This window comes from Pelophylax lessonae (assembly GCF_965119305.1).
Source record: "Pelophylax lessonae genome assembly, chromosome: 13".
NCBI classification, from domain to species: domain Eukaryota; kingdom Metazoa; phylum Chordata; class Amphibia; order Anura; family Ranidae; genus Pelophylax; species Pelophylax lessonae.
Genome location: NC_138780.1, coordinates 133,343,664 through 133,369,672, shown reverse-complemented (window position 1 = coordinate 133,369,672; position 26,009 = coordinate 133,343,664). Strand labels below are relative to the sequence as shown.

The window sequence follows — 26,009 nt, the reverse complement described above, 5'->3', positions numbered from 1 at the left end:
CCCCCAGGTAAGTATAGCTGGTGGCTGCTGCTGGCTGTCCTCCAGGGCTGGTACTACTGCTGGCTGGTACTACTGGTTGGTACTACTGGCGGGTACTGCTGGTGGGTACTGCTGGCTGGTACTGCTGGTGGGTACTGCTGGTGGGTACTGCTGGCTGGTACTGCTGGCGGGTACTGCTGGCTGGTACTGCTAGCAGGCACTAATGGCGGGTACTGCTGGCTGGTACTGATGGTGGGTAATGCTGGTGGGTACTGCTGGTGGGTACTGTTGGCTGGTACTGCTGGTGGGTACTGTTGGTGGGTACTGCTGGCAGGTACTGCTGACTGGTACTGCTGGTGGATACTGCTGGCTGGTAGTGATAGTGGGTACTGCTGGCTGGTACTGTTGGCGGGTACTGTTTGTGGGTACTGCTGGTGGGTATTGTTGGCTGGTGCTGCAGGTGGCTGGCTGGTACTGCTGGTGGGTACTGTTAGCGGGTACTGCTGGCTGGTACTGCTGGCTGGTACAGCTGGTGGGTACTGTTGGCTGGTACTGATGGCTGGTACTGATGGTGGGTACTGTTGGCGGGTACTGCTGGCTGGTACTGCTGGCTGATACTGCTGGTGGGTACTGCTGGCTGGTACTGCTTGTGGTTACTGCTGGCTGGTACTTCTGGTGGGTACTGTTGGCAGGTCCTGCTGGTGAGTACTGTTTGCTGGTACTGCTGGCTGGTACTCCTGGTGGGTACGGCTGGCTCCTCTGAGACACAAACAGAGTGTGACTAGAGGAACCATGCGGCTGCAGTAGAGAGCAGAGCCTATGCTTCCTTTATGGCCCCTGTCACAGGCAGAGTACATTTGGTATCACTCTTGCCTGTGATAGGAGCCAGAACTATACAGGAAGCATCGGCTGTGTTCTTCACAGTAAGGGATGCCCCGGCTGACAGCGGGGATCTCGCAAGGCACTTGCGGGTGTCAGGGAGCCGCAGCTCAAATGCGGGAGACCTGGGATGTCTGCATCATAATCCCCCCTCCACCAAATGATTTGGACAAGTGCACAAAGCAAGGCCCATTAAGACATGGATGAGCGAGTTTGGGGTGGAGGAACTTGACTGGCCTGCACAGTGTCCTGACCTCAACCCCAAAGAACACCTTTGGGATTAATTCGATTGCAGACTGTGAGCCAGGCCTTCTCGTCCAATATCAGGGCCTTACCTCACAAATTTGAGTCGCCTGACTTGACTTGGTCGCCTGACAAGTAGCTTCCAATGCTGTGCAATGGAACCGTTCTAATCAGAGTGACTCAAGTCGCTCCGACTTAGAAAAAGGTTCCTGCACTATTTTTTTGCAAAGTCGGAGCGACTTGCATTGACTTCCATTATGAGAAGTCGTTGCAAGCCGTGCCAAAGTTGCGGCGCATGGGCGACTTCATTAGTTGCCCGAAGTCGGGGCGACTTTGAGTCAGATCAGTGTGAACCGACACTTAGTGTCACTGGTTCCTAAAAAAAGTGTAATTTACTGTCCGATTTGTCTGCTGCAATATCGCAGTCCCGCTATAAGTCGCTGATTGCCACCATTACCAGTAAAAAAAAAAAAAAAAAGCACTAGTGGAGTTAGGGGTGTGTCCAATGCCCACACACTTTTGTAAAAGTTGGGAGGCATGGTATAGTGTGCAAGTATCCTAAACCTAACTTTGTTTAGGTTATGCCCACTGTACGCCTAGTTTACGCCCACTCTACGGCTAAGTTACGCTTAGGTTACGCTCGCCGTACGCCTTATTTACGCTCACTCTACGTGCATTTCGCGCCTTTAGCGTAAAACACGCCCCCCTCCTTGGATTGGTAGACATTCTAGGCTGGTCTGCCCTGCTTCATTTCCGCCCACCCTGAGGAGTAGTGTGAGGTATCACTGGCCGCCCGCCGCCATAACCCGGAAGAGATTAAGGAAAGAGTTGGGCGGACAAGATGGCGGTAGCCGTGCGCACTCTGCAAGAACAACTGGAAAAGGCGAAGGAGAACCTGAAGAATGTGGATGAGAATATCCGCAAACTGACCGGCCGTGACCCGAACGATAGCAGGTAGGAGGCGGCCCTGCGGGGGGGCGGTTTGGGGGGAGTCCTGAGGGGATCCGGAGAGGAGCCGCATGGCCTGGACTCCATTCTCCTCAGCTGAGAGAGGGCTCCGCACAGCATGCTGGGATTTGTAGTTCTCTGCCATCCTGGGGGAATGTGACTTTCCTAACATTCACTGGTGATGGATCACTCACTCACATGCAGCTGGAAGATTCGTCCACAGTGAATGTGTGATAAATGCTGGATTCCCTGAGGGTGCCTTTTATGTATTTACACCGCTGTACAGCTCTGCTGAGACCGCCATCCGCTGCACGTCTCCTTCTGATTGGTTGCTGTATGCAATGAACGCCTGGCACGCGTTTAACATGCGGTTGCAGCGCGGTTCTATTCGCAGTTAGTGGTGGGTCAGCAACATGTATGCCTTTCCCCGTACCAACGCATTGTGTACTGACATGGCTGCAGGCTATCATAAAGCGGAGTTCCACCCAAAAGTGAAACTTCCGCTTTAAATACTCCTGACCCTCTGGCACGCCACATTTGGTATGTCATTTTTTTTGTGGGGGCGGGTACCTAGATATTGACAGATGCCCGCTCCCACTTCCGCTCGGGGCGCCTGGAGTGGAAGTTCTCCTCCCCCCCCCCCCCCCCCCCCTGCAATCTTCTGGGACACGTCACAGATCCCAGAGGATTGGCCGGCTATTCACAACACGCAGCGCACACCCAGCTGTCACAGCCAGGTGCCCATACTAGAGATGCCCGGTGTAACGTGAGAATTACCTACCCTCGTCACTTCCGGTGAGGAACAGCTGAGCAGCGCAGCAGTGCGCATGCCCACAGCCCCGGATACCTAATAGAGCAGCTGAGAATCAGACTAGTGCGCATGCGCACTAGCATGAAACGAGTACGGTGTACTGTGAAAAAAACCTACCTACGCGGGGGTTACATTAAAACAGCTGTGCTGCAATATCACTCATCTCCGCTCCTGTCCCTGTCACTTCCCTCATCTCCGATAGTAAATATAAAACCGGCTGGCGGCTCCGTGATTTATCTTTTCATACAGCCGCCGCCGCTTTTATATTTACTATCGGAGATGAGGGAAGTGACCGGGACAGGAGCGGGGATGACTCATATTGCAGCACAGCTGTTTTAATGTAACTGCTCGCGTTACACACACTGCCGTGAACCGGAAGTGACGAGGGTAGGTTTTTCTCACGGGTAGGTAATTCTCACGGAACACCGGCATCACAGAGAAGAGAGAGGGAGGTTCGAGGCTTCGTGCGGCCGCTTTACTGGATCCAAGGACAGGCGAGTGTGTGTTTAATAATAGTCAGCAGATATACTTTTTGTAGCTGCTTACTTTGAATAAACACAAAAATGAGTGGAACTCCACTTTAAAGAGTTACTAAACCCACAACAGTAAAATCAGTGTGTATATACAGTAAAACATGCTTGCTATACTTACTGTGGAATCTAAGGGGTTAATCCTGCATATTGTGTAACAAGGATGTTCCGGTTTTCTCTGATCCTCCCCTTCTTCCACTGTCCCCAAACCATCTCCTGACAGTACAGCGCATTGGGAGCACTGCACATGCTCAGTTTGGTGTGTGGTGCTAGTTTTTTTTATTTTCTTGGGAGGGTGCATGTGATCAGCACAGGGACAATCGGCACTGTCCAGACAGAGGGTCAGGGATCCTGCAGCCTCATAGGACAGTCAGAAGAGAATTAAAACTCCTCCTACAAGCTTTAACCAGACACTGATAAAAGTCACAAGGCTGCTTGATACTGCTGATGAGAAAAGGTATTTAGAAGTTTATTAAAAATATGCTTTGTCTCTAGAGGGACATCCCAGTGTTACTGCCATCGTCCCTAGCATGATTATATCACAATGGTGTGTTTGGATCCTCAAACCAAACATAAAAATGCGATTGTGTAGGCAGTAGTATATTAAAAATAAAAAAATATTTTATTGAGATTGGTTAAAATCTGAGCTTGATACAAAAATAATAATACATAGAGAATCAAGTATAGGAATTCATAATAAAGTTACACGTATGCACATGGCTGCAAGGGCCACATTGGTTAACATTACTTGATGAAGAGATGGTGATTCCTGATGTTGGTGTTTAGACATCCATGCTGAAAAGCGACTGCGGATATAACTGAACATGGGGAGCTGACGCGTTTCGGCTTTATTCAAAAACTGCCTTTCCCAAGGTAATCACCAATTCTAAAAAACAATATCCCTCCACCCCATGATATTTACAAAAATAATTGCGTTTCAATGTTCTGTGTACTGTGGGAGACCAGATATAGTGAATGCAGGCTCTTGGGTTTTGTAACATTTTAACTTGCTGATCAAAGACGGCAAAAACTGTCTATTTTTACTTCTCGCTGACCCACAGGTTAACATAGCCAGCAGCCATGTCAGTAAAGATTGAGTTGGTACAGTGAAATGTGTACATGTTGCTGACCCACCGCTAAGTCAGAGCCACTCAAGTGAAATGCACTGTGCTACAAACGCATGTACTGCGCATGTTTTAAGATGTGCCAGGCATTCCCAGCAGCCAATCGGGAGGAGACAAACCATAGATGGCAGTCTCAGAAGTGCAGTAAAACAAGCCCTTGGGGGTCACATTTCATCGCCTCAATACAATACTAACGTACTTACACACACGGCCTGGTATTGAGGCGATTATGGTTGAGGCTACAGCCATGGTCCCTGTATTGTTGTTTTACAGTCAGAGAGTCTGCATAATGGGAAAGTAATCTGAGCGGCTGTACAGCCCCTGGATCACTTTTACAGGTAGTGGAATAAGCTACCCTGCTCCTGCCTTTACTAGGCTTTCCCATCCCATCGGGGAGCCCAGTAAGGATGTGACCGGTGGCATCGGCTTCCCTGATCATAATCCTCCAAACTGTGTGATGTCAGAAACCGGAAGCGATGAGGATTTACTCACTTCCACTTTCGGTTTGATGGAAGCAGGCTGTTGCCAGCTTGTGAAAGCATCTGATCAAACCAATTTCAGTTTGATCAGATACTTAGAGGCCAAAGGCGAGAGATGGGGTATAGAGCAGGGGTCTTCAAACTATGGCCCTCCAGTTGTTGAACTACAATTCCCATCATGTCTAGTCATGTCTGAATGTCGGAGTTTTACAATGCCTCATGGGACATGTAGTTCCTCAGCTGGAGGGCCGTAGTTTGAGGATCCCTGCTATAGAGGATCTGTTGCTGCCCATGCCATCAAAAGTACCCCCCCCCCCCCCCCCCCCCAGTGCTCACGCACAAATGCAGACACGCATGTAGGACCAGCACTTATTTGTAAGCGGTTATTACACCACACATGAGGTATTGCTGTGAATGTCGGAGCAAGAACAATTCATTCTAGTGCCAGACCTCCTGTGTCTAAACTGGTAACCTGTAAAGTAGCGCTGCATGATCCTGCTAAGAATAAAGATCAGGATTCTCGGCGCAACTTCATCTTTCACATGATACAAAAAAAAATGGACTAACTTTACTGTTTAGTTTTTGTTTTAATTTATTGAAGTGCATTTTTTCCAAAATTGTTTAAAAGACTGCTGCGCAGATAGTGTGACAAAATATTGCAACGACCGCCATTTTATTCTCTAGGGTCTCAGATAGATATATAGTTGGGGGTTCTAAGTAATTTTCTAGCAAAAAATACTGATTTTAACTTGTATGCAGCAATTGTCAGAAAATGGCTTAGTGTTTAGGTGGTTAACCTGACCTCCTTTACAAACCTAAGTTCATTATTTTGATCTATAAGAACCAAATGATACAATGTTTCTATTTATCTCTCAGCACTGAGCAATGTTGATAAACATTTGCAGCTGTTTTTTTTTTTTTTTGCATGACTCTACACTGAATTGTGGAAATGCTGGATTAGGATCATAAGCCCGCATTCACACTGCAGCGGCACGACTCTGTACTACTTCAGGGGCGACTTGTGAAGTCCCGTGCACCGTGACTTGCACAGACTTCATATAATGAATGTCTATGTAAGTCGCTCCGAGGTTGTCCTAAAGTAGTACAGGACTTTTTTTTTCTAAGTCGGAGCGACTATTAGAACGGGTCCTGTAGCAGTCGAGGGACCGCGACTTGTCAGGCTGACAAGTCCCCTTAGTGTGAATGGAGCCTAAGGGGGGTTGAATCAAGATCTGAATTTTAACAATTAACCATGCAGTTCTACTGTAAAGCCTTTTAAAGCATTGCCTATAATTTAATGTACCGTAGTTTTCCCCATTTCACAGCTGTGCGCAGTTTTGAAGCTTGACATGATTGGGATTTATTTGCCGTAGCATCTTTTATATTATCTTAATGTTATCTTTTGTATTTTTTTTATGTATTTTACCAACAATTTTGGCTATTGTGTTAAAATTCGTTACTTGATTTTTCTTTTTTTTTGCAAAAAAATTGCTTTGAAAAACAGCTGCACAAATACCATGTGACATAAAAAATTGTAACAACCACCATTTTATTCGCTAGGGCCTCTACTACTTAAAAAGGTATATCTTATTTTTGGGAAGTAGAATTAATTTTCTAGCAAAAAAAATTCAGATTTTTACATGTGTGAGAGAAGAATTGCCCCGGTAGGAAAGTGTTTAAAAAGCCATACATCCCATGAATGGATCGCGTTTGGTGGTTCAGTAACACGCATACATATTCTCGTACTGCAGCAACATGTACTAACATTGCTGCTGGTTGTTAACTAGAATGGGGGGGGGGCAGCAAAAACATGGATCAACTTCCTATTTTTCTCGTGAGCAAGAAAAAAGTGTAGCTGGCAGTCAGCTATTCTTTCCATCGTATTGTGAGTTCTCACTTAGGGATAACAATACAACCGCTCAGTACACAATTCTTTCACACAGGGTAAGGATCCTTGTTCATCATTAATTTTGTGTCCAATGAGATTTGAAAATTACAGTCGCACGACTAAAGAAAAGATCTGTGTCCTCTTGTTAATGTGGAAGTGTACTCCATCTGAGCACCACAAACCAAAAGTAGTCATTTTATTTTTAATATTCAAAGCAAACCTACCCATCTATGTATCCATGCTTTATTTTGCTGAGAAAACACCACCTAGCATTTCTGACTGTGGCCATCTTGAGTAAGGGCAGATATTTCATAGCATTTACTTCCTGGAATCCATCTCCCCTTAGCTCAGACATGCAGGCAGGAGGATGTGCTTAGCTGAGGAAACCCATCTTCCCCTCCTGAAGACTCCTGGGATGTATGACATCATTTGCTTAGGCCTGAAAACCTGAAGTAACTGAAGAAATGTAAAAAAAAATCAAAACAAGTAAATATTATATACTTTCCTATCTACTTACTAATGCTAGCAGCAGAAGGATTAAAAATAATACATGTTGCTTGTAATCATGAGGTAAAGCTTTGTGAATTAGGCCTGTAGGAATATATAGGGTGAATTGCATTGCTATGCTATTGCTATTACAGGTCACATTGGTGAGCGCTGTGCAGTATTACTCCAAGATGGAAATTCTGGATTGTTTGTTTCTATATTTTTGTGGGCATATTGGCCGCCCTGCTTGATTGTATGGTCCTGCTGTTGTGTACAGTGGTATGGGGAAAAAATGTTATGCCCAAGGGTGCTAATATGTTGGAGAGACCTAAATGTCAGATATCATCTTTTATTCAGCCATTTTGACTTAGAACAGGCAAAAATAAAAAGCAGCATTTTATTTGAACACAGTTCACTGCCATGCAACTTACTAACACGTACTGTGGGTTGGGTGCCATTCAAAATGAATGGCAGCGTGATTCCGCACATAGCAAGCGCTGCAGCTGACATCCCGATTTAAAATGAAAGAGGACTCTTGCAGGACACCCCCAATTCCCCTCCCTCCCTGTGCTTTCCTCAACTAAAAGGGTCATATGCACGTTCTTGTCTAGAGGGAACTCTTTTACCTTATCCCCTGCTTCCCAGTGAACTGTCCCCCAGTTCTTCCCTGTTTCTGCATGCTTTATGAGCCTTGCTGCAGGGATGGACTGGACTCCCCCTTAGCTATCCAACAACACAGCTAGCAAAGAGATAGCAGCATGATAATAGTTGCATGTCTCAGCATCGGCACTTGCCTAAGACAAGTGGTGTTGAGAGGAATGCAGGGGATGTCATTCTCCAGTCCCTCTACGTTCCCCTGGCTGAGACTTGTCTTCAGTAAGATCTTATGCTGGCCACACACTATCCGAAATATCGGGCAAACTCCTTTTCAAAAAAGGAAAAAACGACAGTGAGAGCAGACGATCGTGCCATCATGTAATGACTGAATTTCGAACGATAAATCGTTCAATGGACATAAATTTATTCAGTTTGTCACATATACCTAGTGCAAACAGGTCGGCCGAGAAACACATTAACCTTTCACTTTATTGTTTATCATTCAGCCGGCACATTTTCAAAACTGTTCCTTTGATTTTTCGGCTCTGAAAAGTTGAGGACCATTTTTCTATTTGTGCCCATTAACTGGATGAAAAATGGACGATCGGACCAAATGACAGATTTTCGAACGATTTTTCTGCAGGTGTATGGCCACCATTAGAGCCAAGACATGGCATCTGTTCACAAGCAGCTGTGTTTAGATGGCCACGGGGGGAGGGGGGAATGTGTGCCCATGCAGGAAATTCACTTGAGTAAATTATGCGCAGGTTTGAAGGAAGTACCCTGAAGATGCCTTTTAAAAACATTGTCTATTGTGACTTTGAGGATCAGATCACATTTATGGCATATTACCTGCAGAAAAACAAGTTGTGGTTGTAAATTTAGAATTTTTTTTTTTTTTTAACTTAATGCTTTCTATGCATTAAGATAAAAAGCCTTGTGTGTAGCAGCCCCCCCCCCCCAGCTTTCCTAATACTTACCAGAGCCCCATCTCACTCCAGCGACGTTGCAGGAGTGTCTTGGCTGCCCGAGACGCTCCCTTCTCATTGGCTCCCGCTGCTGTCAATCAAATTCAGTGAGCCAATTAGGAGGGGAGGGCCGGGCTGCAGCTCTGTTTCTGAATGGACACAGGGAGCCTCGGCTCGAGTGCCCACTTAGCAAGCTGCTTGCTGTGGGGGCACTCAACAGGAGGGAGGGGCCAGAAGAGCTCAAGAGGGACCCAAGGAGAGGAGAATCTGGGCTGCTCTGTGTAAAACCATTACGCAGAGCAGGTAAGTAACATGTTTGTTTATTTTTAACCAAAAAAAAATTAAATTAAAATCACTAATTAAGGGGTTCACATTCTTGTCACAATATGCATTTACAAAATAAACCAATACGCTTATTTATTATTTCCTGTAGCAACATTAATTTCATTTTTTTTTATATACAAATTAGGCAACAGTATTGCAGCTCCACATTACTATTCCAATGTGAAAATATGGATGATGTTAGACTTTTTTTTTTTTTTTTTTTATTCAAAGCCACAATGAGATATCGTATAACTTTGTTTGCAAATATTTTTTTTTTATTTTTATTATTACAAGTAGTTATTGGTCTCTGAATCTGTGGGAGAGTAATCCACACTTTCTAGGTTATATTTAGTAAGATATAGATATTTTATACAGTTATAGAATTTGTACTTTCTAGACAGGCTATTTGCACAAGTGGTAGTGTCTTTGAAATTGGTGGAGTAAATCTGCTTTAGAAAAGCTAGTTGGTCTGTGAAGTGTTCAGGCTAAATGAATTCTCTTTTTACTGACTGTTTTTACTATTTGCAGAACAGCAACAAACACTGGATGCTAAAAGTAAATAAGAAAACCAGAACTTTGACATAGTTGTGCCTAATTGCTTTGGTTGTATTACAGGCCTGCACCAGCTAGACGACTGACCATCTCAGGACCAAATGCGATTGGAGGTAGAGGCCGTGGTGGCATTGTGCTACGGTAAGTGACTTTGTTTTTAAATGTAGTACCTGTGTTTAGGGCTTTGGGAATAATGGACAAGCTATTTGTACAATGATTGGGATTCTCAGCTGCGTTTCTGTGATTGTGTAGGGTAGTGTTTTGTTGATCTTGGAGCAGCTGAAGTAATAACCAATCTTGAATTGATAGGAGCTGGCATGGATGATTTGGTCAACTTATTGATACCATCTAAGAGTCTTGCATAGAAATCAGTTTAGCAGTGTTAAGTTTGAAACCATTTTTGGTTTAAAGTAGAACATGCTAGAGCGTTTTTTTTTTTTTTTTATTTATTCCCCTGTTGTCCTTGGAATCCTTTAAAGCATATTTCCACTTTTGCACCAAATTTGAGAAAACCCCGCTTTCTCTTTCGTTTCATTGACGTACACAGCTCCTGATCTTCTTAACCATGTGGTTATACTGCCCCCTACCGGAGTAGGACACTAAGCAGAAAAGTCTGGCTTATGCCCATGGGCAGTCCCAGGGGGTATACTCCCTCTCTGCTGTAGGCAGTAGTGTTTTTTTTCTGCCTAATCAGGAGTAAGGACCTAGGTGTTCATTACTGGGATCTTTGGTCCTGGAAAATTTGTACTTCTTAGATATTTTTTTTCTCCTGGACTTTTCTGTGAGATCTACAATCAACTGCCGGACTGGGTGAAAGGCTGGATAATCTAGATCTAGTGGTCCCCCCCTGTCTGGCTAGCGAGCACGTGCAGACCTCAGCTCTGCGCTAGGTCGGCCCGAAATAGCCCTACTGGACGGGGGCTGGCCTGCGAGGTCTCATATGACCGGGTTTCGGCCCAAGTCACAGCCCCCCCATTTCGATGGAGAGGGGTTCTGTTTGGAGGGGTGCCCGCCTAGTTCCTGATATGGTGAGTAGCTGTCCCCACCCCTCCCCCTGGAGGGTTTTGGGGTGGATGTGGGCCCCTCCTTGGGATGGTCGGTCCCCTGGGTTCCCCTCCTTCCCTTCAGGCACCGCCCCTCCACATATACTGGGGCTGTTTGGGTGGTCTGCTCCACATCCTGGGGTGGGGGCAGGGTGCAAGCTGGAGATGGGGGCCAGGGGGGTGCGCTGCCGGCACCTGGACGATCGACTGTGAGGAGGGGGGTTTACCTGGTGGGGGCTCCTGCCAAGGCCCCCACCGTCCTGTCTGGATTTGTCCTTGAGGCCTGGGTTCCTTCCTGGGTCCCTGTAAGCATTGTGGTGCTGCCAATTTTGTTGTATCCTGTGTTTCTATACACGACGGGCATGATAGTGGAGCCTTGTGGGCGGAGATTTAGGCGGTGGGAGCCCCTCCTCATCCCCTGGTGCTGACACCTGGATCCGTTCACTTCCTGATCGCTGCACGTGTAGTGCAGAGTGTGGAGGTGGCTTTCGGGCAACGAGCTAGCAAAAAGCACCCCCAGCATTCCCCTGTCTCATCAGATCCTGAATCTCAGAATGGAGTCCATTTGAACGGTGGTGGCATCCCTACATCAGGGGGATTTTGTCACCTCTTATCGACATCAAGGATGCCTACCTTCACATTCCTATATGTGCCAGTCACCAGCGTTTTCTCCGCTTTGCTCTGGGAGAGGAGCATTATCAGTTTGTGGCGTTACCTTTGGTCTCGCCTCTGCTCCTTGGATCTTCACAAAAGTGTTAGCCCCGGTGCTAGCCTTGCTATGCCAATGGGGGATCGAGGTGCTGGGCTACTTGGATAATCTCTTTCTGCAAGCAGAGTCTCCTGCTCTGGTGGAAAACCTGGAGATCACAATGCGAACTCTGCGGCAGTGCGGCTGGATTCTGAATTTTCAGAAGTCTGCTCTGGTTCCGTCCAGGAAGCTGGGCTATCTGGGCCTCACTCTGGACTCAGCCTTAGCCAGAGTGCTCCTTCCTCTGGACAAACTCCAGAATTTGCAGGATGCAATTCGCCTCCTGCTGTCCAGCAGATGGTCATCCCTCCGGACTTGCATGCGGGTTTACATTCTGGCTCAGATTCTGTGTGACCACTCGGTAGAAGATGTAAGACTGTTGAAGGATAGGAAAATATGATGGGAACAAATATATAAAGTAGGTGTCATCCCAATTTCCCCGGAAAAGTGGAAATACCCTTAAACAACGTCTGGAGAATCTACAGTGAATGGGCAGGGGGGAAAAAAGGACTTCTTGAGAGGCATGTAAAGCTGGTTCTCACCTACACGAGTACAGTAATCCCCCGCTCCATCGCGGTTCAGTTTTTGCAGTCCCGGTAATTCGCGTTTTTTTTTTTTTTTTTGTAATGTTATTTTACTATATAAATCATTAAAATGAAATATTTTTGTGTTTTCCATAGCTCTTGCTATGTCTCTTAGTATCTTTTATTTGTTTAAATGAGTTTCTATTGTTTTAAAAGTGTGTTTAAAGACCTTAAAATGCTTTTACACGTACAGTGACAGTAAAAAAAACACGCCTACAATGCATTTTAATAGGGTTTTTCTATTTCGCGGAATTTCACTTTTCGCGGCTGGGTCCGGAACGTAACCCCCGCAATGGAGGGGGGTTTACTGTAGACTACAAAAGCTTAAAGAGGTTCTAAAGACAGGTTTTTTTTTTTATCTTCATGCATTCAGAAAAGCCTTCTGTGTTCAGCATCCCCCCCCCCCCCCCTTATACTTGCCTGAGCCCATCTCGATTCAGTGATGTTGCACAAGAGATTCGGCTGTCCTGGACTCTCCCTCCTGATTGGCCATTGGCCCCCGCTATTGTCAGTCAGTGAGCCAGTTAGGGGAGAGAGAGAGAGAGAGAGAGAGTGGGCCGGGCAAAGTCTCGGCTCTGGCTGGGCTCAGGAGGGAGGGGCTAGGAGTGCAGAAGACCTGAGAAGAGGAGGATGTTTTCTATTTTTCAACCAATAAAAACAGACTTTGGTATCACTTTAAAGTGAAGATACTGTGCTCATTCTTCCAAAATTTAAAAATAAACTGTTCTTATTTTTATTCTGCTAGGCGTGGACTCTCTGATGGTGGAGGAGGACCCCCAGCCAAACAGCGGGACTTTGAAGGTGCACTGAGCAGGTAAGTCTTTTGCACATGAACTGTACCAGTTAGGTCTCGTTCACACCATGTGAAGATATGAGTTTTTTTTTTTTTGCATTCGCCCCAAAGGGGCACAAAGAAAACAAGTGTTCTTTGTGTGCCCTGTTACCACCACAACACTATTATCATCTAACACGTGCATAAAACTCACTGAAACGTGCAAAAAACTGATGTAAACTTGTCTCTGCAAGTAAAATCTGTGCATTTTCCATCCATTTTTCTGCATGTATGATGTGAACAAGGCCCTAAAATTACACTTTTTAGGTAGCTGTAACTAAAAATCTTTTATTGGGTCATGGGATGATGAGATCCAGGAGATTCCGACCTGGTATAACTCTTGTTGTGTAAGTCCCCCTTGGAACTCCATAATGCTAGCCCTGGGGTTAACCGGCTGCCAGACACTGGAAACACAATGAATGTTTCTATTATTGTACTTGTATACCATTGTATATCCATGTCATAACCATGTTTATTCAGGTTGCATTCTGTTTTGTAAATTTATCAGTAACCTTCAATAAAGCAAACTGTTAAAGTAGCCGGATTAACCGGTTGCCGACCGCCGCACGACTATATACTGCGGCGGTCAGCCCCGGCCAGGCAGAGTGACGTATCGGTACGTCACTCGCCTGTCACTGACTTGCGAGCCTATAGCGAGCGGGCGCGCGCCCGCCGAGGCGCGCGCCCGCCGCGGCTCGTTCACAGGCAAGTCAGTGCGTGTGACCGGCGGACTCGATGTCCGCCGGCCACACTACGATCGCTCCTGTGAAGGGAGAAAGACAGAGCAGCTTGTGTAAACAAGCTGCCTGTCAGTTCTCCCTGTGTAAAAGTAAAGATCTGACCGTTCTACTATGTAGAACGGTTGATCTTTGCTTTTACACCAATAGCAATGTCCCTACACAGTAGAAAGCACGCCCCTAGGACACACTTAACCCCTCCCTTCCCAATAAAGTTAACCCCTTCCCTGCCAGTGTCATTTTTGCAGTAACAGTGCATATGTATAGCACTGATTACTGCAGTAATGTCACTGGTAACCCCAAAAGTGTCAAAAATGTCAGTCAAGGGTCCGATCTGTCCGCCGCAATGTCGCAGTACCGAAAAAAAAATCGCAGATCGCCGCCATTACGCGTTAAAAAAAAAAACACCAAAAATGACAAAAATCTTTCTCTTTGTTAGTAAACGCGGTAACTTTTGCGCAAACCAATCAAAATACGCTTTTTGCGATTTTTTTTTACCAAACATAGGTAGCATAAAACAAATTGGCCGAAAAATGTTAAAAAATTTTGATTTTTACTTTTTTTTTTGGGGAATTTCATATAAAAAAATGTGAAAAATATTGTTATTTTTGCAAAATTTACGCTCTTTTTTTGTTTATAGCGCGTGATCAAAAAATCGCACAGGTGATCAAATACCACCAAAAGAAAGCTCTGTTTGTGGGAAAAAAAGGGCGTCAAATTCGTTTAGGTACAGCGTCGCACGACCGCGCAATTGTCCGTTAAAGTCACGCAGTAAAAAAGCGCAAAAAAACCCCTGGTCCTTTAGCAGCCAAATCCTCCGGGGCTTAAGTGGTTAAAATGCTATATTGGGTCGAAAATGGCACATGTTTTAAAGTTGCCTCCTTATTGAGACCATTACTAAAATGTCTAACTTTTTTTAATGAATGCTTTTTTGAAAGAAGGTGAGCGTCTAAATTCTTGGTTCTCCTTGAGGCGTGGCTCTGAGCGCTGCTTGCACAGGCGCAGCAGCCCATTCTTTTGAATAGGTTGCTGTTCATGTGTTTCTTGCAGAATAAAGGTCCCTGTTTTTTTTTTTTTTTTTTAAACCGGCAATACAGAAATTGCATAGTGCTTTTGCACCATGTGTTTTTACTAGGGATAGACCAATATGTTTATATCAGGGCCGATGCTGATGTTTTGGTCACAACGTATTGGCCAATATGGGCCGATATTTTGTACATTTAAAGTTTTGAAAAATAAAGACAATTTATGACAAATCTGGTACTGAACATGCTTAATGCTGGCTGGCTGGCACCCTGTGGTGGGTGGCTAGCTGGCTCCCTGGGGTGGGTGGTTGGCTGGCACCTTGTAGTGGGCTGCTGGCTGAGATACACTCCCGCGAGACTAGTCCCGACTCCAGACGAGGCTGTCCAAGGTGAGGGAGGCGGCCTAAGAAGGCAGAATGACGTCACAAAAATATCGGCCAGTTCCGGGGCAGATACCGATATATCGGGGAAAGTGCATATCGGCCACTGATGTATCGGCCTTGCTGATAATCGGTCTATCCCTAGTTTCTATGCGCACCACATCTTTCAGGTGTGTGGGGTTGCCATTAAGATTTAAAGGCACCCCTGCACATTTTTCTTTTAAGCACCATGTTTTATGTTTGGCTGAGTGCAAGAATGCGTGCAATTTATACGTGCTCCTTCATCCGGCACATACTGGCACATTCCTAGCCCACTGACCTAGTCAGTGGGCTAGGAAAAGGCAGGAAAGTTAAGTGATTGTTTAGAACAGAAATGCTGATGGGTGAACTACACCGATGATATTCATTTTTTGGTCAGCAGCATAACTTCTAACTGGCAATTGCCTAATTTGCAACACATTTGAAATCAATTTGTTTAAAGTTGGGTGGCAGTCAATGAGTGTTTAAATTGCTTTTAAAGACCAAATTAAAATGACCTTTTGTACACATCAAACCAGTAACGAAACAGTGTAGCAAACCTGTATGTTTACTTCAAATGTCCTGGAGGCTTTTAGCTAAATGCCAGCTCCTGGCAGGCAGCAGTCTGTGTATCCACTTGGCTCATACCCCAAATTTTTACTCTGCCAAGTAAAAGAATTGAACCGGTGTAAGCGCTCACAAGAAACTGCAACAGTAGGAGAAAGGTAAAATGTAATCCAACACTGCTAAATCACCAGGCTTAGAATCACTGGCCTAAAGTTCTTCCACAGTGCCAACAGGTCCCTGGTCAACAGTCACTAAATTACTAGTATTGATTAGTCCTAAAAGTATTTGACCTACCTAATTAAAATTTCATTATATGCGTATATGTAAACATGAACTTTGCATATTCTTGCAGGCTGGGCGGGGATCGTCGGCAAAGGAGAGAGTCACGCCAGGAAAGCGACGCCGAGGATGAGGACGATAAAAAAGTATGTAATACCATTTGAACGAGAACGTACAACACTGAAAACTGTTTGTGATTGCAGGTACTAACCGTTATTTTATGTTTTAGCCGGCGTTGCAATCCTCAGTTGTTGCTACCTCCAAAGAACGGACACGCCGAGATCTTATCCAGGACCAAAATATGGATGAAAAAGGGAAGCAAAGGTAAGCAGCAAGTATTTAAGGTGTGGATGGATATATATATATATATATTTCTTAACTGCTTGTCAACCATATGCGATGGCAAGGCGGCTCTAGTGTGTGATCCTACACTTCCGGGTATGAGGCACGCTGCCGGCGGCATACTCCCGCTGTGATTATACACAGCGGGAGCTGATCTGTGGGTACCGTGGGCTCCATGTCCACTGGCACCTGCCGAGCATTAGGCAGAGAGCCAGAACAGTGATCTGCCTATGTAAACTTTAAGGCAGATCGCTGTTCTGTCAGTATGGAAGGCATGGATCCTGTGTCTCTGCAGGAACGTGGATCAATGCATTTCCCTAATAAAAGCACCTCCCACACAGTAAACACAGGCTAGGTACACAGTTAATTGATCGCCCCTGATATCCTCTTCCCAGCCAGGGTCATTAGTACAGTGACAGTGCATATTTTTAGCACTGATCATTGTATTTGTGTCGGTGTCTGATTTGTCGGCCACAATATCGCGGTCCTGCTATAAGTCATCGCTGCCATTACTAGTAAAAAAAAAAAAAAAAATTATTAAAAATTCCTTTTTTACTTTTACGCAAAGTACACTTTTTATTTTTTTTTTTTTACAGAAATACATATTGTCCTAAATTGATGGAAGAAATTCGACTTTTTACATTATTTTTTTCCATACGTTTTTTACATGCATCACAAAAAATGCCCTGGTCATGAAGGGAGGTAAATCTTCTGAAGGTCAAGTGGTTAACAAACATGTTATGATTGCCTTCTTTTTGCAATTTGCACAGTGTGGCCCCAAATTTCCTCTTCCCAGGTCCCCCACTGGCGCTCCTGGTTCTTCCCCCTTCTGATTGGGACTCCATAGCAAGCTGCTTACTATGGGGGCACACGCTGCCTGTGTCTATAGATGTACAGCAAGGCTCAGTCCTGCCCCTGCCCCCCCCCTCACAGGATTTTAATGACCGCAGCAAGAGCAAATGGCTCCCACTACCTCAGCAAAGCCTGTGAGAGCAGGCAGAGCTGCAACAGATGGGCACAGTGTTGGATTGAGTAAGGAGGAGTGGAGGCACAATGTTGCCTAAACATAATTCACCTTAAAGTGTTACTAAACCCAGAACCTGCATTCACTATATCTGGTACAGAGAACATGGAAATGCAATTGTTTTAGTAAATCTAAATGGATAAATACCTTTTCTCAGCAGTATATAGCAGTCTTGTGACTTCTATCAGATCCTAGTAAAGCTTGTAGGAGGAGTTTTCATTCTCCCCTGATCCTCTGTCTGGACATGTCTGAACAGTGCTAATTGGCCCTGTGCTGATCACATGCTCTCCCCCAAGGGGGAAAAAAACCTCTAGCAATACACACCAAACTGAGCATGTGCAGCCCGTCCCTTGGCTCTGTAAATATCCGGTTATGCAGACTGTGAAAGAGCGGGATCAGAGGAGATAGAATCAAACAGCTTTATACACAGTGCAAAGGATTAACCTCTTAGGTTCCACAGTAGGTAGAACAAGCATGCTTTACTGCATATACAGACTGATTTTACTGTTGTGGGTTTAGTAACACTTTAAGGGTTCTTTCACACAGTCCGTTCGTCAGATGGACTCCATTTATCTCAGCGGGGGATCGATCTGCTGATTCCCCGCTGAGCAGGAGGATGACAGCTGTTCTCCGCGTTGTGTGCGTAGACACGGCTATCGGGTCCCCATGCATCTCTATGGGGGAATGAGATGGGAACGGACCGTCGGTCCGTTCTCATCCGATTCGCTGGACGGATGGAAAATGGGGTTTCCATCCGTCCAGATTTGACGAATCGGATGTCAGCGGACATGTCTACGCTGACATCCGATGCCCCATAGAGATGCATAGGGTGACCGTTCAGATCCACCAAAAAAACTGACAGGCGGATCTGAACAGTATGCCTGTGTGAAAGGGGCCTTATGCAGGGAATTTGGAAAAACATGTTTAGGTTTTAGAACCACGTGTAAGCAATATTTTGTTTATATTTTCAGGCTTCGTTCAGGGAGATATTGTATCCTTTCTATCCTACATATTAAAAATAAACAGCAAAGGGATTGAAACCTTGTATTTTCATTAGGGTTCTGCCATGTTGCCTGTGAGTGCTCAATAGATGTCAGAACCCAGATCTAAACGGTCAGCTGCTCACAGTACAGGTGATTCTCATAACTTTTGCACTGTTGAGCATTCTAACACCAGAAATTATTATAGCCAGTAAACCCTTTTTGGATGAAGGGCTGGATTTACCACTAGAACATGGCCACCAGGGGAAGCACACCGTTGTAGAAATAGGGAGATGGCTGACATTTGTAATAAGAAAAGATGTTTTCATTGATGGATTTCTTTGATAAAACTTTGGATGACTGCTGTAATATTTATATTTTGTTCTTTTGTAGAAATCGGCGAATATTTGGCCTGTTGATGGGTACCCTTCAAAAGTTTAAGCAAGAATCAAATGTTGCTACAGAAAGAGTAGGTGTTGAAAGGAAACCTTTTAATGTTTTTAAATATGACCTCTGTCAGTAGAAAAATCTCCCATGCCTGGAAAACAAAATAAAGTTAGGCTAGTGAGTCCTTTATAATTTATTTATTTTTTTATATTGCCAGTAGTGTTCCCTGGCTACTAGACCCTGAACTCAGCCTGGACCTACCACCTGCTGGCACAAAGAGTGGAAACTGTCAGCTTGTATTGGAATTGTGCCTGTAGAGGAGAGCTTTTTTATTCCACAAAAACACAAGCCAACAACTCCACACATGAGGTACTGCACATGCCTATCTCTGGCAAGCTTAGTACCTGGCTTGTGCTGTTGTGGACTTGTTTTTTTGTGATTGAAAGTGCTTTTCGTCACTTCAAACATTTCCACACTTTGCCCTGTATAGCAGGCAGCAGGGTATTGGCGGAGTTTACAGGAGGAAGCACTTCCAGAGACCTGGGAGGTGAATACTTGGATATGCAAGGACAGTGCTGCCTGCGGGAGATGTTCAGAACATGCCAAAGTACAGTCTCCTTGTGTGAACAGTCTGAGCGATGACCTGGCAGAGGGCTTCACAGCAGAGCTGCATGTTCTGCCTGGAAGCTTAGGAGACGAGGGTGGAAGTTGTGTATTCTCTGTGCACCACCTGTCATATCCCCCTCTCTTCCTACTCTTTCCTTTTTTGTTCAGTATTGTCAATCCAGCTATCCGACAGTGCTGCTCCCCTTATTTAACCAGAGACAAGTGCTATATCTGCCCTGGGTTCACTTTCTTTTTTTTTTTTTTTTTTTTTATATATCTTATGGGGTTGCTTCTTTAAGACTGAGTGTGTGAATAAGTAGACCAAATCAGATTGTTTGGTCCAGAGGCTAAAGGCACCGCGTGGACCTGGTATTGGGAAGCTCCCTGGTTACACAGATGAGAATTTGAATAATGGGGTGTTTGCAGGCACCTTTATATGCAGTATTTCCACTAATTTGCTCAGTTGTGCATTAAGCTGTGTCCGTATCATTTTTGCTGTCATAAATGACCATGTCCCATTCTTCCACATTGCCAGTGTTGTGTATTTTATAATGGCCACTATAACGCAACACAAGCTGGCTTATTGTTGAGGTTCAGGGCTAGTGTGCACAGATTTAGACAAATGCAGAATGTGCCTTTCAGCTGTAGTGCTACATTCTTCTTTCAAAACACTTCAATAAATATATAATTGTAAATAAAAAAATCTATTCCCAACAGTTGGTACCAGTGGGTAAATGTCACACTGCAATAATACATGTTTTAAACTTACAGTAAAATAATGTATTTTGTGATGCATGGATGGACAGTCAACCTTATCTGTCAGTTGGGTGCAGAATTATCTGTAGTTGGTTGATATGGACTGGTCTTCCTATTTTATAAACATGTTGTGGCTACTTTGTGTATGCAAAATTGTTTATCTTATACACAATTACATAAGCTAGCTTCTGACCCCCCCAGGTATTTTTATCTAACCATAGGAAAAGCGACGTCATGAAATTGAACAAAAACTTGAAGTGCAGGCAGAAGAAGAAAAGAAACAGGTGGAAAATGAACGGCGAGAGCTTTTTGAAGAAAGACGTGCCAAGCAAACAGAGCTGCGACTATTGGAACAGAAAGTGGAATTGGCACACTTGGTAAGTAAATGCTAAATTTATGGGTTATTTTTTTAACAAATATTAAATTAATTTTTCAAAATGCTGTACAAGTGCACTGAAAATAAGGAACCAGAGCACACAAATTATGCAACAGACATTGTCAAATAGAATGGGAAGAATCAGAACAAAGTGTGTGTATGTAATCTATGAATAATATATTCAACTGGAAATGCAAAAAATAGGTGCCAGCAATAAATACACACAAATGTGAGCAGTGGATGGTTGGATGGGGGGTTGGAGTAGCCTTGGTTGCTAAATGTCTTTCTCACGATCGTTCTCATTTTTGAACATTTGTTTTAGCAAGAAGAGTGGAATGAACACAATGTCAAAATTATCAAATATATAAGAACGAAAACAAAACCCCACCTGTTTTACATACCTAGCAGGATGTGTCCACCAACACAAAAATTACTTGAGGAGTCGCAGAAAAAGTTGAATGGTAAGTTACCGGATTCTAGTTGTCTCGCAACCTTCTGACTTGTCTGAAAACTAGGTCCATGTTGTCCCTACCAACTAAATCACATTTTTATAGGGTGCAAAATTTAGTCTTTGGTATGACAACTTGTACATTTTGCTTTCGGCATTTAAAAAAATATGGCCCATTTTTCATTGCATTTTGTTCCAAGTGGAGTACAATTTATACTACACTTCTGAAATAAACATTCTTGAACTACTTTTCTACCAGGACATTCCATTCCTATGTGTAAAAATCTTCATTTTTATGCTAAAGAAATTACTTGGAAAAATAAAGTGTATTTTAGCGGAGACCATAGAGAATAAAATGGTGGATTATGCAATTTATGTTGCACGGTATTTGCGCAGCGAGTTTTCTAATGCACATTTTTGTAAAAAAATACTATTTAAAACAGTAGTTAACCACATGTGGTTAAAAAAAGCCGTTTATGGCTCAGGCTCTGAAGGTCCGGCACTGTAAGCCGAACCTTCAGAGCGCATGCGCCGGTGATCTTATCGGCTGCATGCAATTCGAGTATCTCCTAAACTGTAAGTTTAGGAGATAATCACAGTACATACAGGTAAGCCTTACTACAGGCTTACCTGTAGGTACAAGTAGTGTAGCAGAGTTTACCACTTTAATGAATTTTAGTTCATACAAACACCACAATACAATACTTGGATTTAAAAAAAAAAAAAAAAAAAAACAGTTGTTACGCAGAATAAATAGCATATAGCCATAGAATGGAGCTAAACTACAGTACCTAAAAATCTCCGCCTTTACAGGTTACCAGTTTAGCCTCTTCTGTACCGGAAGGTTTTACCCCCTTAATGACCAGGCCATTTTTTTACGGTGCAGCACTGCGTTACTTTAACTGACAATTGCGCGATCGTGCAAAGCTGTACCCACATAAAATTGATGTCCTCCCCTCCCCCACAAAGCTTTCCTTTGGTGGCATTTGATCACCTCTGCAGTTTTTTTTTTTTTTTTTTTTCTCCTCTCTCCTTTCTTTTCTTTTGCGAGACTGCGGCGGTTAGATCAGACACCTGACACTTTTTGGGGGGACCAGTGACATTACTACAGTAATCAGTGCTAAAAATATGCGCCGCTACTGTACTGACAGGGAAGGGGTTAACACCAGGGGCACTCAAAGAGTTAGGTGTGTCCCTAGGGGATACTTTCTAACACTGTGGGGTAGGGATCGACCGATTATCGGAGGGCCGATATTTACTTTTACCGATTTTATATCTGTATCGGCCCCGGAACTGGTCGCTATTACCGATATTCCAAATATTGCTCATGTAAGGGTAAAATTATGTCACATAGCAGAATTCCGTTTACAAATGTTACTGAATATGCCACTCGCATATGTACAAAAGATATAAGCAATTCCACATTAGCAGATTTGCTGGCAGATCGGTATCTCTCACCCACTTGCCATAAGTGATACCCGGGTGATACTGCTTCGTTCGGCATCCACTCAATACTGCTTTGTCCCTCACCCGCTCCATCTCCCACCCACCTGGTCCTGCTCTGTCTCTCACCCACTTGCCGTAAGTGACACCTGGGTGATACCGCTCCGTTCAGCATACGATCTCGGAGGTCACATGGTCACGGCATGACCACGTGACCTCCGAGATCGTATGTCGGATGGAGCGGTATCACCCGGGTGTCACGGGCGGCCGATGAGAGGGAGCGGTATCGGGTGGGTGAGACAGAGCGGCTGAGAGAGAGCGGTATCGGGTGGATGAGAGGGAGTGGTATCGGGTAGGTGAGAGACAGAGCGGGTGAGAGAGGGAGCGGTAGAGAGTGGGCGCCAGACAGAGCGGTATCACGGAAGGCAAGTGGGTGTGAGATACCGATCTGCCAGCAAATCTGCTAATGTGGAATTGCTTATATCTTTTGTACAAATGTGAGTGGCATATTCAATAACATTTTGTAAACGGAATTGCTATGTGACATCATTTTACCCTTACATGAGCATCACCACCTAATGGTTGGAGGAGTAGAAGACTAGTCTCGGACCCTGACATAGGATGTAAATCATATCGGCCGATACGTTGTGACCAATATATCAGTATCAATCTATCCCTACTGTGGGGGTGTACTTACTAGATGAACATAGAAATCTGTGTTCCTAAATAGGACCCGCTGATTGGCTCCCCCTCTGGCCAATGACCACGCCCCCCAACTGGCTATTACACGAAACAACGTACATGTACGTAATTTCATGTAATAGAGCCGACCTACCATAGTAGAAGTGCGGCGGCTGGTTGACAAGCTGTTAGGGTTACACAGAAGGTTTGGTGCTAGAATTAACAGTATGAACACGGTTTAAATATGTATGCGCTACCTACGTATGCGTTCGCCTTTGTGCGTGAGTGTGGGGGGACAGGCGTGCTTTAAAAGTTTAAATTTTTATTTTTATTTTATTTTTTTTTATTCATTTGATTTTTTTCATGTTTGGTATCACCAGAAATGTAAACATCCATTGTGATAACAATAAGCAGTGACGTACGTTTTACTGAGATCTGGGGTCTATTGTGGGGGACCACTCCCGCCACTTGTAAAGGCAATCCAACTGCTAATTAGCTGCTAGGATTGCTTTAACATTAGGGCCTTAAAAAAAAATACCAGGGTGATGCCTATAGCTGCAGGTATCCCCTCATCTCCACTCAAATTCCAGGTCGTCATGACATCCTATGGACGGGGAAGGGGTTTTTTTTTTTTTTTTTTTTAAATATTCATATTTTTTGTTCACGTGGCAAACAGTTTTACATTGTAGATAGCATGCCTATTTACCATAGCTTTTGTTCTCTTTCCATCTCAGGTATATTTGAAAAAAGAAGAGCTGAATTTGCTGAGCATTTAAACAAAATGGAATCTAGGCCTAGGCGTCATTCCATGAAAGAAAAAGATCAAGAAAAGAAGCAAGGTGACGAAAATGAAGAACAGAAGGAGGATCGAGAAGATGGTAAGGTGGCTCGGCATGAGAGAGTTGAGGAGACAGGTAACCTGTCTAATGACATAGAGATGGAGGTCACCTTTGAGGAAGAGAAGGATGTTGTTGTTGTTAGGGATGTAGAGATGGTGCAAGAAACTAGCCTTATGGAAGATGGTGAAGATTCTAAAGTTGAGGAGAAGATTGAGGAAGAGGGTAGAGTTGTAGTAGAAGAGCCACAGATCAGTAAATGGGAGGAGCAGGAAACAGAGGTTGAGGAGGAAGTAAAGGAAGAGGAGGAACATAAAGACAGTATGGATGAAGATCATCAGGAGGCAGCAGATGTCAGTCAGCCAGTAGTCTTGGAGTTAGCAGATGAGCCTAACCAAAGTAAGGAAGCAGATAGTGAGGAGAAAGCAGATAGTGAGGAGAAAGCAGATAGTGAGGAGAAAGCAGATAGTGAGGAGAAAGCAGATGAAGGTTCAGATGCTAAACTTGATGAAGCTGAAATCGATAAAACCAATGAGACAGAACCGGACACAGAAACTGATTCCACAGAAAAGCAAGAGCGGGAACATAAGCCAGATCTTATGTTCCAGCCACCGTTAGATTATGAACCTCAAACAAGGCTGGAAACACACTATCGTGTGGAAGAGGAACAGGTGGTGGAAAAAGAGGAAGGTGTAACAATACTAGTTGATAACGCTTCTGAGATTCAAGTAGAGCAGCCTCAGATTACCTCATCAGAACACAAAGAGAAGAGAAGCAGGAGCAGGGGGAGGACGAGGAACAAAGTGGGAAAGAGTAGGAGTCGTAGTAGTAGCAGCAGTAGTTCCAGCAGCAGCTCCAGCTCAAGCAGTAGTGGAAGCAGCTCTAGCAGCAGCAGTAGTCACAGCAGTTCAAGCAGTAGTAGCAGCAGCAGCGGGAGCAGTAGCAGAGACAGCAGTAGTAGCAGCAGCAGTAGTAGCAGTGAAAGTCGAAGCCGAAGCAGAGGGAGAGGGCACGGTAGAGATGAGAAACGCAGGAGGAGTGCGGAACAAAAGCGGCGAGATACATCAGGAGTAGAAAGAAGTCACAAGTCCTCTTCAAAAGCCAATAGCAGAGACTCCAAAGGATCCAAGGACAAAGGCTCATCAAGGTCTGACCGCAAGAGAACAAATTCAGAAGGTAGCCGGTCAGGCAAGAGACCCTCAAGAAGTGAGAGAGACCGTAAATCAGACAGGAAAGACAAAAGGCGTTGACAGATTCCTGTTTTATGGACTGTAGTTGCTCCATGGTGCTCCCTTAACAATAGCATGGTACTAATTGTTTTGGAAAGCACAATTTATTTTTATTTTATTTTGCATAATTTTGTAATCTTGGTGGTTTAACAGATGTAAGCTCAGATCTTCAAATAAAAACCGTAAAAGATTTCTCTCCCCTATCTTTGCCTCTTTATTTGCTCCCCTTCTGTTTTAATAAATATCAATTGGTTTGGCAAAGTTGCTTTTTATGTCAATTTTTGCAATATACAAGTTTTAAATACCTCCCCTTTGCAACATTTTGCATATGTATATATGTCCACTATTTATAATTTTCCTATTAGAACTATGCTGGATACAGCTGGATTATATTTTTAATCTCCCCCCCCCCCCTCCCCAATACTCTTACAAAAATAAGGGTAATATCCTGGCCAGAGTTAAAATCAAATGCATCTATAGCCCTTTTTTTGGTTTTGGATAGAGTAGGTAAAATCTAGAACACCTGTCGGGGTTTTTTTTCTTTTTTAACTGCTTGTGTCCCAACGGGGAGAAATAACCATTGTCGCCAAAACTAAAAGGGAAATCCCAAATTTTGAGCTGCCAATAGAACAAGAATAGAGGACACTTGTTCTGGGGACAACTGTCTAGGGGTGGATTTCCCCTCGCTTGGAGAGATTTCCTATCTTTTCCTGTTGGGTCTAAAACAGGAAGTGAAGGGAAATCCCTCTATTGGGACACAGACGGCAAAAAAAACATTTAGGCCTCGTTCACACTGGGGCGATCCGACTTCCCGGGCGACCTCACAGGTCGCGGCGCGCTGCTCGCACCGCAACCTCGGAGCGGCCGGCACGGACTTCAT

General features: G+C 44.4%; 1 protein-coding gene across 3 annotated transcripts; it reads left to right on the top strand.

Moving 5' to 3' along the window:
- The first annotated feature begins 1,887 nt into the window (after window positions 1-1,887).
- Window positions 1,888-25,514, top strand: PNN (pinin, desmosome associated protein). Of its 3 annotated transcripts, none has more exons than XM_082275096.1 (10): window positions 1,888-2,055; window positions 9,872-9,949; window positions 12,929-12,997; window positions 16,095-16,167; window positions 16,251-16,345; window positions 18,761-18,836; window positions 20,338-20,493; window positions 20,815-20,953; window positions 23,799-24,314; window positions 24,366-25,514. In XM_082275096.1, exons 1-10 carry the CDS (start codon window positions 1,943-1,945, stop codon window positions 25,148-25,150), a joined length of 2,100 nt encoding a protein of 699 aa, XP_082131222.1. In that variant the 5' UTR covers window positions 1,888-1,942; the 3' UTR covers window positions 25,151-25,514. The 3 variants fall into 3 exon arrangements, with proteins under 3 accessions (XP_082131222.1, XP_082131221.1, XP_082131220.1); XM_082275095.1 differs by having other exon boundaries at window positions 24,348-25,514; XM_082275094.1 differs by having other exon boundaries at window positions 1,889-2,055; window positions 23,799-25,514.
- The last annotated feature ends 495 nt before the right edge of the window (window positions 25,515-26,009 follow it).